The sequence below is a fragment of the Anser anser genome, assembly GCF_964211835.1.
Source record: "Anser anser genome assembly, chromosome: 5".
Classification (NCBI taxonomy): domain Eukaryota; kingdom Metazoa; phylum Chordata; class Aves; order Anseriformes; family Anatidae; genus Anser; species Anser anser.
In genome coordinates, this window is record NC_139725.1 from 39,099,389 (window position 1) to 39,111,850 (window position 12,462).

General features: G+C 39.5%; 1 protein-coding gene across 5 annotated transcripts in view; it reads left to right on the forward strand.

Annotated features, from left to right (window-relative positions):
• MOB2 (MOB kinase activator 2) overlaps window positions 1–12,462 on the forward strand; it is a 112,635-nt gene that overhangs the window by 35,688 nt on the left and 64,485 nt on the right. Inside the window, exons 1-2 of one of the 5 annotated variants that reach the window (XM_083838573.1) lie at window positions 11,946–11,982; window positions 12,281–12,380. The exons of 2 other annotated variants lie outside the window; for them this stretch is intronic. In XM_083838573.1, the coding sequence (XP_083694699.1) occupies window positions 11,961–11,982; window positions 12,281–12,380 (122 nt within the window). In that variant the 5' untranslated portion in view covers window positions 11,946–11,960. Of the gene's footprint in view, window positions 1–492; window positions 1,957–11,945; window positions 11,983–12,280; window positions 12,381–12,462 lie in introns of those variants that run through there. 2 more of the 5 variants (XM_083838570.1, XM_083838576.1) reach the window with 2 other exon arrangements.

Sequence of the window (12,462 nt, forward strand, 5' to 3'; positions counted from 1 at the left end):
TAAAGAAGTGTGTTCTCATATTCAGCTTGGAACACCCTGTGTTTCAGTTTGTGCCCCTTGCCTCTTGTCCTGTCACTGGGCAGGACAATGTAGTTACTGCTAATATTCAGTTACTAATTATGACATATTTAATAACTCAAACTATTAAATCAATATGGATGTATGTTCTTTAAGTGTCTTGGTTTTACTACACAAAAATCTCATGACACTGTCATGACTGTTGTATTGCAGAAGATAAAGGAAAGGTTTAAATTAGTTTTTCTGGGGTTATTTTTCTACACCTCAATTTAGTTTCCTTTATTTGCTCTTACACTGTTTGAAAACAGGAACTGCATGTGCTGTGCTTTAGTACAGCGTCTCTTTGATCTCCGGAGTCTATACGTGCTGACATGGTATTGTAGTATGTAAGCTTGTAAACCTATTTGTAGCCTTCATAGCCCTCATGGGGAGGAAGAAGCAGTGTAAAAAAAAAAAAAAAAAAAAAAGTGATAAAACAGAATGCTGAGTAATGTAAAGGCTTACAGAGAAGAAGAAAAAACAAGGTATGTACGTGAAACAAAACTAGAATGGTATGAAAGTTGCTATAGTTTTCACGTGCAGGGTCCTTTTTCAGCAGAGGGCAGTACTGGTTCAGTTTCTTTCCAAGTCAGGGAGATGCACAGTCATGGGGAAACACCGGCTTTTAGGAATAGCTGGATGTGGATGTTATAATTTAAGTTTGTTCCTAATAGGTGGCTGGAGAAGGCTTGGGAATAGCTTTCGGAGTACCTGTGTAAAACCAGGGTCAATGTAGTACCAGATTAAGCTCTGTTAATCATTTGTGTGTTCTTAACAGCAGGGTTGCTCCATTCTTTGGTCATTGACCCATCAGCCAGGTAACTGCAGCAGATCTGTCTGTGGCTGCCTGTTTTCCTGCTCACAGGCAGGTAAGTCCAGAGCCAGCGTATATGGTGAAAGCAAGACCTGCTCTGGACTGCTGCATGTGCTGTCTGCTGGTAGATACAGCCTGGCTGCTCTATGTCCACAGAGAGCTTTTTATTTTATTTGTAATCCTCCACTGCTTGTTTTCGTGCTGGAGTAGAATGTATTTAAGAGACTATGGTACTGCTTGGCTGATGACAAAGTAAGTGTCAAACGTTATTAATTGCAAGTCCTGTTTTTCCTCTGGAGCCCATTGGTATATCTATTATAAGCATCTTCCACAAGGTGGAGCTTTAAAGCTCTGCAGCTGGGAATTTTTCTCTTTGACTAATAAACAGCAGGATGAATGGAGTTTATGAAATCTTTTAGAGCAGGTATAAAGTGACCGTTTCATTTCTTTTCAAGAAAGTGGGTGGGTTTTAGAAAAACAAAACAAAAACAGACTCAAAAGATATTTTGGGCTTGGTAACATGAGTCTCTGAAATTAATGTTATAAAAGAGGATAGGAAGGACTGGAAAAAATCGCTTCATTACTTATTTATTCTTTTGGAATTACTCTTTTCTTCCAAGCTGATTTGAGAAGTAGCAGAACTAGATAGAGAAAAGCACTAGCAAAAGACTTGCTAAATCTTCCTTTATTGGGAGGAGTGTTTTTCTTTTTTTTTTTTTTTAGACAGTCCTACCCTAAAAGAAGAGGAGGAAACTTTAGATAACAGCTATTCTGACAGATAAAAGAAAGGCAGAAAACAATTTCTTTCGGACAGCTGTCTTTTTGAGAATGAGCCGTGCATGCATACACTTTCTCTGGAGGAGAACCTTTTTTGTTTCCCACGGTACTTGGTAGAAGTTGCATCTTGCTGAATTCTGGAGAAGTGCTACCAGCATTTCAGGCTGTACTTCAGTAATCAGCTATCTTGTGCATCCTGTATTTCTTTGAGTATCCTAACTGTGTTTTACTCTGCCATCTTGTTGGAAATCCCCCGCTGTTAATTTTGCTGGAATGGAATTCATCATCTGCTCATTGTGCTGCTGTTGGTAAGACAATTTTGTACATTAACTAGCGCAGGCATGTGTGAACATGAGGTGGTACTCTGTGCAGGCAAAAGCTGGAAGAGAACTTACTGGTGGCGAGGAAGAAGCACTGGATGGGTAGCAGCAGAGAGGGAGAAACTCAAGTCTTGTGTGTCTCCTGCCTGGCTTTTCTGTCTCAAGCTAACACTTGTTATTATCAGAAAAGGCTAATAATGTACCTCTGCCGTAACTATATGACACAAAACTTGAAGCAATTTACAGAGTACTCTACAAATACTCTTTCCCTGTTGACTTTATTCAGTAAATTCCTCTGTTACTCAATATGTTTGAACCAATCGATTAGTGTTTTCTGCAGGGTCTCTGCTGTCGCTTCATGCTTGATCTGAGGAGTTGCAGATGAAAGTTGAAAAACTTTTTCTTGAAGTAAATTATTTGTGTTGTTTCTTTATCCTTTGCAGGTGGCAAGCTAGTGGGCAAGAGATAAGAAATTGGTTATGACTTCATTTGGTGTTTCAGAGAGGCTGTCTAGGTTAACAAGTAGAACCCTGAAGAACTTGGAACAGGAACTGCACGTCAGAAATCCACTTTCTCCTTTTCTAAAATTGCTACCCCCTACTTGATGGCCCTTCCATCTCCAATTTTAAGCACAGGAAATAGCATATGGCAAATGCAATGAAAAGCAGGGGTTCTTATGCCTAATTACAGTGAGTTGAGAGGCTCTCCAGACAGACCGACTACTACTGATTTAGGCTTTGTCGAGGCCGATGGCTGGACCAGTTTGTAATGCTGCTGTATCTGCTGCAGATCCAAGATAAGAACTCTTCTTTAAAATTCAGTTTCCTTCAGATGCTGTCTTTAGAACTATAATTTTTTTCTTTTAGTTCCGCCTCTTATTTCTTTGAAACATCCTTGTCATGCAAATTTGTTTAAATGCCAGTCCATTGCTAGCTGATGAGATGTATCTGTTGGTATGGAAGATGTGGTAGGCAATTTGGACAGTTTTATGAAGAGCTCTGCCCTGTAATACAATGTTAGGTTAGATTTCTGAACCACAACCTCAGAATAGAAATTTAGTGTGTGTAAAAAAAAAAAAAGAAAAAAAGTAATATAAGCAGGGTGGTGGAGTGAGCTTGGAATTATGATTTTTTTGTTTTATGGGAAGTGTGGTTGTGTACAGGCAAGAATTTTTGCCCTTCCCTCCCACTGCTGCTGCCAACGTGGATGTCCAGTACTCTCAGAGTACTCCACCCCTCTTGATTTCTAGCACTAATGGCAAATTCCGTTCTTTTCTGAAAGCAATAGTAATGTCAATTACCTAAAAAATATTCCAGATACAACCTTTTGCATGATTCTTAAGTTTTGTAACAGTGAGTGGTTCTATCGCAGTCCGTTCCAAATTGCAATGGCTGTCTACAGAGTTGGATAAAGCATTGCTCATTTTTCACACAGACTTACAGAAGCTGGGTGATTTTGGCAGGAAGCTTTGTGGTAACTGGAGATAATGAAGCTAAGGATACTGAAGGTATGTTTTCTAGGGATAAATATTTATTTTTTCTATTACTCAGGCCAGTGCACTATTGACAAAAATGCTTTCAGCAGACAGTTTGGAGGCATTCCTCTGTTGGTAATAGAATACAGTTGTCTTGGAGCAAAGACTTTCTTAACACTTCTTAGCCAAGCTTAATTTAAACAAACTTTGGTATGAAGATATCAAAATAGCAACCCTAAAACATGCTTCCACAGAGTGTGTGTAGAGAGGGGCTAAACATAGCATAACCAGCCTTTGGATTTGAATAGGCAGTTGGTGACTATTTAGCTGGATTTCTTTATTGTCCCTTTTCTTTGCAAGACACATATTCAGAACAGAAGGTGAAAGAACTGCTGCATAGTCACTTATTTAGCTTCAAATCAGTGTGAAAATCCCTCTGCAAATTACAAAGAGAGAAGGGTGACACAGTAAGTTTTTAGAATAATAGTGGAAGATGTGATTGGGAAGATAGATGCTGGCCATAATAAAGCCACCTGTGCCTTCAGCATCTGCTTTTTTCAAATATTCCAGTCTATAGCATTACTGCCCCATTGTCTGGATAATTATTGCCTTATTTCTCGTTTCACTGGTAGACCTAGATGCTTGTAAAACTGAGCAACTATGTAAATTTTACACTTCTGTTCCTGCTCTTGTGTGTTCTTGTCCTGGCCAGTGAAACAGCTGCTGTTAAAGCTGTACGTGTTGAACGCAAAGATAATTTGTTGAAGTGATGCAAGGAGAGTGGCCCTTACGTATGAAGTGGGAACACCCATTGCTAGGCTGATCTTAGCCTTAAAACCAGAGCCGAATACAGGTATGTGGAAGTAATGCTTAAATTCCAGTGCAGCAAACTCTTGTCTCTGCTGCTACCGTGCCAAAAATAGTTGCTGCAAAATTATTGGTCTATTCACTCACTGCTAAGGCTATTACAGCCTAGCTGTAATTGCTTGACCCAGCATGTGCACTTCCCTCCCTACTTTAAAAGCTGCACCATGTAGAATTTAAAGATAAAACAGTTGTCACTTCCATTAATCATAATACGTTTTCATTCATATTTGTTCTTTCTCTCTGTTGATGTATCCTGATATATGATTAAGCGTCTTTTCAGGTATTACTGAAGTCTTTTTGCACCCACTTTCCCTCAGTCATTTTGCTTGGCCTTCTTTATGTACTTAACTGTATTTTTTTTTCAAGCTTTTTTTTCAAAGCATGTCTAACTGCAAAAGTTTTAAACGATTATCATCTCTCTTTTACCATTCATCTCTTTTATAATCTTAGCAAGTTTTTCAAACACATCCTGGCTAGGGAGCCAACAAGTGAAACGTCTCTATGAAAGCTCAGCAGCATGGGCATTATCAGATGGCATGGCTTTGGATCAGATGCCACACTTCTCATGCCGTACTTGCTGGATTTGTCAGTTTTCTTTCCGTGAACAACACTGGGAAGTCTCTAGCTTTCACCTAAGTGTCTGGGTAGCAAACTGTTGACTTAAGAGAGCCCAACTTTCCTGTGGTAAGGGGATGTCAAATCACAAAGGGATGGTTTACTCCATTTATGCTGTAGGACTCTGTAGTTGATGGACTTAATTTTCTGTGATTTTAGTAACTGGCTCACTCGGCCTATTTTTTATTAGATAGCTACTATTAACTAAGGTTTGGAAGTGGTCTGTAACTGATTTCAGTTTCAAATACTATAACTTCTGTATTGAATTTTCTGTTCCTGATATTAGGTAATGTTCTAATAGGAGATACCTATTGGTTCTGGATGTATAGTTAGACTGAGAAATCACTTCTGCTGATGCTACACCTCTTATAATCAGTTGAGAAACTTTAAAAGGGAGGAGATAAAACAGGAACTTAAAACCAGTTTATCAGCTACAGCTATTAGACAGTAAATGACTGTAAATCACACAGTAGACATTTCATAAGAGCAGATAAATCCCAATTAGACAATCCCAAATGTTTTTGGGAGGAGCTATGGGTGCTATCATGTAGTTAGTATATTACCCTAATCAGCAAATAGATCACACCCCTTAAATGAAGGAGTTATCTGAGAAGTGTTTGAGTTTGAACTATCTGAAATTAGTTAAGAGTCTTTTATGTGTCTCTCTGATATCTCTTTGTCAGAGAGGATTGAATGATAAAGATTGCTTTCTAACAATGTACAAATTTTAAGGAAGATAAAAAAGTGGTATACATGATTTTTAAAAAAAAAAAGGCCAGAGTTTCTAATAGCATTAATAGCATCTGTTTTTCAAGCTGTCCCAAGTGATAGATTTTCTTCAGCATACTCCTTGTATGATTTTTGGTCAAAATGAGTCTGAAGATATCCTCACTGTGTTATGATAAATGCAAATGATAAGAGATAGAAGGAGGTAGTGTTTTTTAGCCAAAATCTTGTTCCTTAGACTTGTCATTGATTTTTAAGAGGTAGTCAATGTCTGAAGAAAAACAAGTGTGATAGTGGCATTGCAGTACATAATATTGCCTCTAGATTGTATTGATTTTTTTCTGCAGGGGAAAACAGATGTTTTTGGTTTTGTTTTCTTTAACTTTCAAAGGACAAGGCCATGTTTTGCCTAATTTTCCTATTGCTTCACAGTTTTCATCAATTTCTTTGAGATGCTGTATTTTTAAAGTTCTGTCTGAAACTGGGAAATTTTCTATGCTGGGGCAGTTCCTGTGATGTCTCCTTTCCTACTCCAACCTTAGGTGGGTTTTGTTCTGCAGCGTGTTCTTTCCCTTGCAGTTTTTTTCTTAAATTAATTTTTCTAGCCAAGAGCTACATCAGAGTCCTCTGATGACTCTAGTCTTTAAATAGGGAACTGGCTTTGCTTACTGCATTTGATTTTAGAATAGTTTATTTAAATGTATTCTAATCTATAGCATCCAGGTTTGTTTATTTGGGGTTTAAACCTTCTTAGATCTTGGAAGCATTGTTTCATTTGTATCTATAATAAGTCAGATAATGTCACGGCCTTTGATTTGTACAGAGTTAAAAGAATCCTGAGTAAATCTTACTAAAACTTTTTTTTCTTTTTGCAACCATTGTTCAGTGGAGCTTTTGCTGTACCTAAAGGATTTTTTTGGTGAGAATTTGGACACTTTCAAACAAGATTTATATAGAAGTCATTCCCTGAAGCTTGTATGTGAACGTATAGTGTCGGTCGTAACTGGAGGCATCTCTGTCAGTGGTAACGAGGTCCAGGACAGTCCATGGCAGGGGGATGATGATTTAGGCCTTGCTGAATCTGACTGCAAACTGCTGCGTTCCTATTCCATTTCAGAACACCTTCTGCAGATGACAGGGATCAAGAGGACAGAAACCTATCACCTACCTTTGTATTCTGCATCTGCTTGTCAGAATAGCGTCTGCTTTGTGTGTAGTAAAAGCAGAGACTCTGGTTGTCCATTATAGTGTTGTTTAAGGCCCCCTTCCATTGCCCTTTTATTGGCTTTCTGCAGCTTTGTAGGGAGTAGATTGTATAAAGCATGCCCCTGGAAAGCAGAGGCCGCTAAAAGGTTTAAGGCAAATTTGTTTGGGGACAAAGAGGGCATTGAGGAGAACTTGAGAGAGAGATTGAAGGGCTTCTGCAGCGCAACAGAGCCTTGTCTGTGCAAGACTCAGCCTGCCTCTAAGTTCCAGCAGGCTGCTGAGAAGCAGGCCAAGAAAAGACTCTCCAAGACCCCGTTCCCTTCATCTGAAGTCTGCCATCTGGACAGAGGATGGCTAGAGGGTTCCTGGAACATATAGAAAGGAATCTTGAGGGCTGAAAATAAATGCCAGTGGAGACAGGAAGCGTCTGAGACATAGGGTTGGAGGAGGGGAGCTGCTTAGCATGACTGCTCCATGGGTCACGGTGGTGGCGAGGAGGAGAGGGGTGAGTAAAGCCTCTGTGCGCAGGCCTTCCTCCGAGGCCTAAACCTGCCCTCCGCTCACCGCTCTGTGTGAGGGCATTTTAGTTGTTTGCTGCAGAAGTTCATCCGAGTGATTTGGACTTTTCCCTTGTAGAAAGGGGTGCGTATGTTGGTAGCCCTTGGCACACCAGGCATTTTAAGATAGAAGGGTACCAGCTCTGAGACAAGTTTTCTCTCAGCGCTGCCATGCCTGAGTTGTTACAAGGCTGTGTGTGGTGGGGTTGAGGCAGGCGATGTTCTGAGCAGACTATGCTGCTCTTGGTAATTTCTCTCACCTGGAAAAGCTAATGATCAGGGGTATTTTATTCCTTTGATGTGCTTTAATAAGTGTTATAATACTGGAGAACAGTAGCCTTCCTTTGTGGGTTATGAAGATGGTACAGTCTTTGTACTCCTCTTGGAGCAGAAATGTCAGCTAATCACATCACCCATCTTTTCTTCCTATAAGAGCCTCTTATATGTCCAGAGAAACCTTACACTGAACTTCTTTTTTGCATCACCCGTTGTGCATTTTGAAGGATAACCAGCTGAATAATGAATGTTTTTGCTCTGTGGGCTGTCCTGTAAGTATTAAGTTGAAATAAGGTAAGTTCATTTCTCAAGCTATTTCAAAGAATGTGGTCATGAAACAGCTCCTATCCTACTAGTAGGCTTCTCAGTGCCTGCCATAAGCAATCCTACACAAGATTTCTGGGCTATTATCATCTAAGGAATGGAGGTAACTGGCTCTTAGAAGGCCAAGGCACTGATTCTTGAGAAAGTTAGACTGTAAAAAACAGAGCTCTTTTCCTTCACTTAATGCTTCTGACAGAAAAAAAAAAAAAGTGTTCTCAAATAGTTAGTGTATATCCCATGTGAAGTTGGTGGTACATTTCTTATTCCTGAGCTTGCAATTGGAGTGTGCATTAAGAGGCACCAACACTGGCCTACTTGAATTGAGCAGCAACAGAAAGTGGTTTTGGTGTGAGAAAAAACATTTCCAGAGCAACTATTTTATCAGGCACATTGTAGTCGCAGCCTTCTCAGTGAGATCACCAAGGATCGTTTATGGTTTGATTGTTACTAAATGTGGTAATAAGGGCATGATATATAAGAGTAGAAGGCACGAGTTTGGAATGAGGATCCTTAAATGTCTTAGGATTGAACAGCAGTAAGCTGGATTTATAGATAACTTTTAGGGGAGTGTCTCATGTTTTTCTTTCTTCCAAGCTTCTTCCTGAATTTCATTAGTCCTTTATTAGAGCATTAGCTTGCCAGAAGAGAAATTTCACTAATTTGTTGGTGTTTAAATGAGTCATCACTGATTCTTTGCTGAAAGTCTTCATTTTTTGTATTGTGACCATTTTTTTGGCTGCTGTTGCTGTAAATTACCAGCATTTTAGATTGCTGTCACTTCTGCAGCAGTAAGTTCAGAAGTTCTGTAATCCCTCTTGGCTTGTGGTGTGTGTAATTGGAGCACAGTGCAGTGTGACAACAAGGACCAGGCAAATCTCTCTTTGCATATGAGGAAATAGCATGGAAGTAGTTTAGTATAATTTTGAGCTAGGCTTGGAAAATATCCTGTCTTAAGGAGCTTGTTGAATTCATGGCAGTTGTTTTCACTTTTCTGTCATGACAAAAAAAAAAATATGGAAAAGACCTTTTAAATTGAATGTCTTTGCACTGTCTACAGAAAGGGACAAACCAAAGCTTAAAGAGATTGTGACAATTGTTTCTATGACAATTGTTTCTAATACACTTAGCCAGTCTCTTTTCCTCTTTGAACATTTGCTGTTGTTTTTTCGTGGAGTTTGTGAAATTTGTCACAAATTTCTTGTGGCACAGAATTGTAGGATTTTAAAATAGCTGCAGGTGAAGGATGGAATTTTGTATTAAAATATTCATGTAGAAATACATGCATGTGCTCTCCTTGTGGCACATGGTTGCTTTGTGCTCACCCCTAGCACGAACCATCTTTGTCATGGACTCTGTGATAAGCAGGGTTGCTGCTCAGTAGCTACAGATAAGGGAAGCAATTCTTTTGTGTGGGATTGTGGTCGACGTGCATTGGGAGTAGAAAAGATGGCCTTTAAAGTAAGCTTGTGTCAAATGTGTGTGGGGGGGAAAACTTGCAATATGTAAACTTGAAGTAATCTTGGTCAATAAAGTAGTCAGAAATGGTGACCCATATTAACAAATGTCCAAGTGTTGCAGTGACATTCCCCAAATGCAGCTGTGAATATAAAATATCACCCTTTAGGAGACTGGGGAAGCTGAAAGAGAGAGATTGAAGGGATGGGGCAAGGACTCTGGCCCTGGCTTTGTGCTTGTATAATTGTTCATTGGGCATTTGCAGCTTCAGAGGTAGAGATAAGGCAACTTGCACATGATTATCCAAATTCTTTGGTATATAGTGCTGCATAACGGTGGTGTATGAGGAGGGTAAGTGCTGTCACCCTGTAACAAAGCTTTGTAAGAACTCCAACTCCTTACCTCTGGTATAGGATGAAAACTGGCTAGTGCTCTGGTAATGATTCACAAATAGCTGAAAATACTCAGTTTTTCAACACAGAAGTTTTTTGTCATTTAAATTTGAAATGAGTATGTTTATGAAGGTCAATAGCAAATGTGCAATAATATCCCTCTCTAGCTTCCACTGCTCAGAGCTGAGCTTTATCGTACATTATGGCAATGTGTTGAGGTTTTTTGATTCTAAAACAAGCAGATAATTCAATGCTGTACTAGGATGTGGGGAGCCCAGTGGTATTTATCAACAGAGTATAATTTTTCCATTGAACTAGTTGTCAGAAGGAAAAGAAATGAAACAGGAATGATCTTCTGAATGACAATCTAGATGAAGTTTTAAAATAAGAAACGGGGTTTGGGGCTGTTGGTGTGCAAGGTGATTTGTAAATAGTGTGTGGGGTTAAAGCACGATGCTCATAGGTGCTATCAGTACAAACGTGAGTAGCCTTGCTGGGAATGCAGTGGTCACTGCTATGGTGACTCTTTGGGGTCTGAATTGAATCAGAAGTAGAGGGCTGTGCTGAGCTTTTTCAGGATTTTTCTTAAGACGTTTGGAGTAGCTGGAAAAAAAGATGAGGATCTGTACGTGCTCTGTTGGAGACGGACAGATTTCCACTTAGAGCATTCCTCCTTTCATCACCTGGAGCTGAACCCAGCAGTCCTCTTTGCCTAGCTTGCTTGTCGAGGCTAGCAGAGCAAATGCCATGGCAGAGATGCTGGCATTTCACACTGAAACAGCGTAGTAGCAGTGCCAGCTCAGGTGGCAGGGGTCCATCATAGATCACTAAATTGTATGTGCTCCCAGGATTTGTGGACATTAGGGTTTCGCAACACAGAAGTTACTTTTCAATGTTACTCACAGGAAACATACCAAATCTCTCTTTTGGAGGGAAGAAAATGGTATGATAATGTAGCACGGAAAAACTGGCTCACAATCTGTATGTTCAGCAAGGCTGACTTAAAGGCTGCGGTCTAACTGTTGCGTTTTGGAACTTGAGCTGCTTGATGGTGCATGCTCAAAATATCTTTAACGTACATCTTTTTGGAGGTGTAACGTGGCTGAAAATGCAGGGAAAAGTCTTAGTTATTACACTGGTGATACCCCTTAAAAGTTGTTCTGACTACTACAGTAAACATACTGTTTAAGGTTTTGTGAATTGAATTAGAAGAGAATTAGGACAGCTTCTGTGTGTATTTTTTTTGCTTTTGCTTCTAGACATGACAGGTATAGCTGGTGATTATGCTTTTACTTATTTTTAAATGATGTGAATGCCAAGATCCAGCCATATACATTCTGTTAATTGGTCTTTTACTTTTTTTTTGAAGGTAAAGAGAGGAGATGTAGTCACAGTATATGTAAATGCTGATATTTCTTGGTGGAGAAGCTTGTTCTGTCTCCTTAAACATCTGACAGAAGTTAAGTATCAGCTGGGCAAGGGCAGTGTGGAAACGCTGCGTTAGGAGCTGCTCAGGCTTCTGCCCAACTAAACTCTTATTCAGCAAGACACTGTGCTATGTGGCCTCAAGCAATTTAATCCATTTTTATCCCTTTTCACTTTCTAAAATTGGAGAATATTCCACATTGCAGAGATGTAAATGGCTTTGCTAATGATGAGATAATTGACCTTTGAAAATCGTTTGCTAATTAGTGTAGCTTTTTATTGTATCCTGTTCACAGCAGTATAGGCAAGGCTGTGCTTATTACTGTAGTTTAATAACTTTAATTACAAAACAATAAACTAAAAAAAAGAGCCTAATAAATAATAGCATATAGATAATATAATAATAGATATTCCAGAATAGCATATAAGGATAATTTTTTCCCTCTTACCTTCTCTCAATTTGCTGGCCAGGCTTCCTTTTGCCCTTTTTTGACCATATCAAGAAATTCTGTTTAGAGTAGGTTTAATGACTGGCTTTTGAATTCATTCTTCTGCTAAACTATGAATGCAAACTAATAGCTCTGTTCCTGTGACCCTAACAGTGCGCTTTATAAAGCCAAGATCTAGGTTAAATCTCCAGTGTGCAAGCTGAAATCCTTATAAAAGGGCACGTGCATGGCAGGAACTGCTCACCCAGGTACTGGTCCTCATCTTCAAAGTATGTGCCTAGTCAGGTCTGTGTTTCACCCGCAGTCGTTAATGAAGCTGTGTTATAGTTGTGTTTCAGTTCCTCCATGTTTTTTTTTTTTGTTTGTTTGTTTGTTTGTTTTTTGCCAGTTCTCTCATCTAACCTGGGTCTTTGCAGGAAGCTCAGCCACTCTTAAGTTGCTGACGGCTGTTGTCCTTCTGGGCAGTGGTGCAGTAAAAGGATAAAAATTCTGGTGATAGTTTAGAATTTCTGCTTTTCCCATTAGAGTTGCTTTATCTTTTGCCAGGAAGAAGATATTTTATTCGCCAAAGAGGATTACTTTGCTTTGTTCTCCCAGATCAACTGTTGGCTACTGAAGTAGTGTGCTGTCATATCTTCAAAGACACGTAAGGTCTAGATTCTGAGACATGTGTGTAAGGATGTGATGCTGTGTTACTCAAGACTGAGGGATTGCTTTGTGTTACAGGT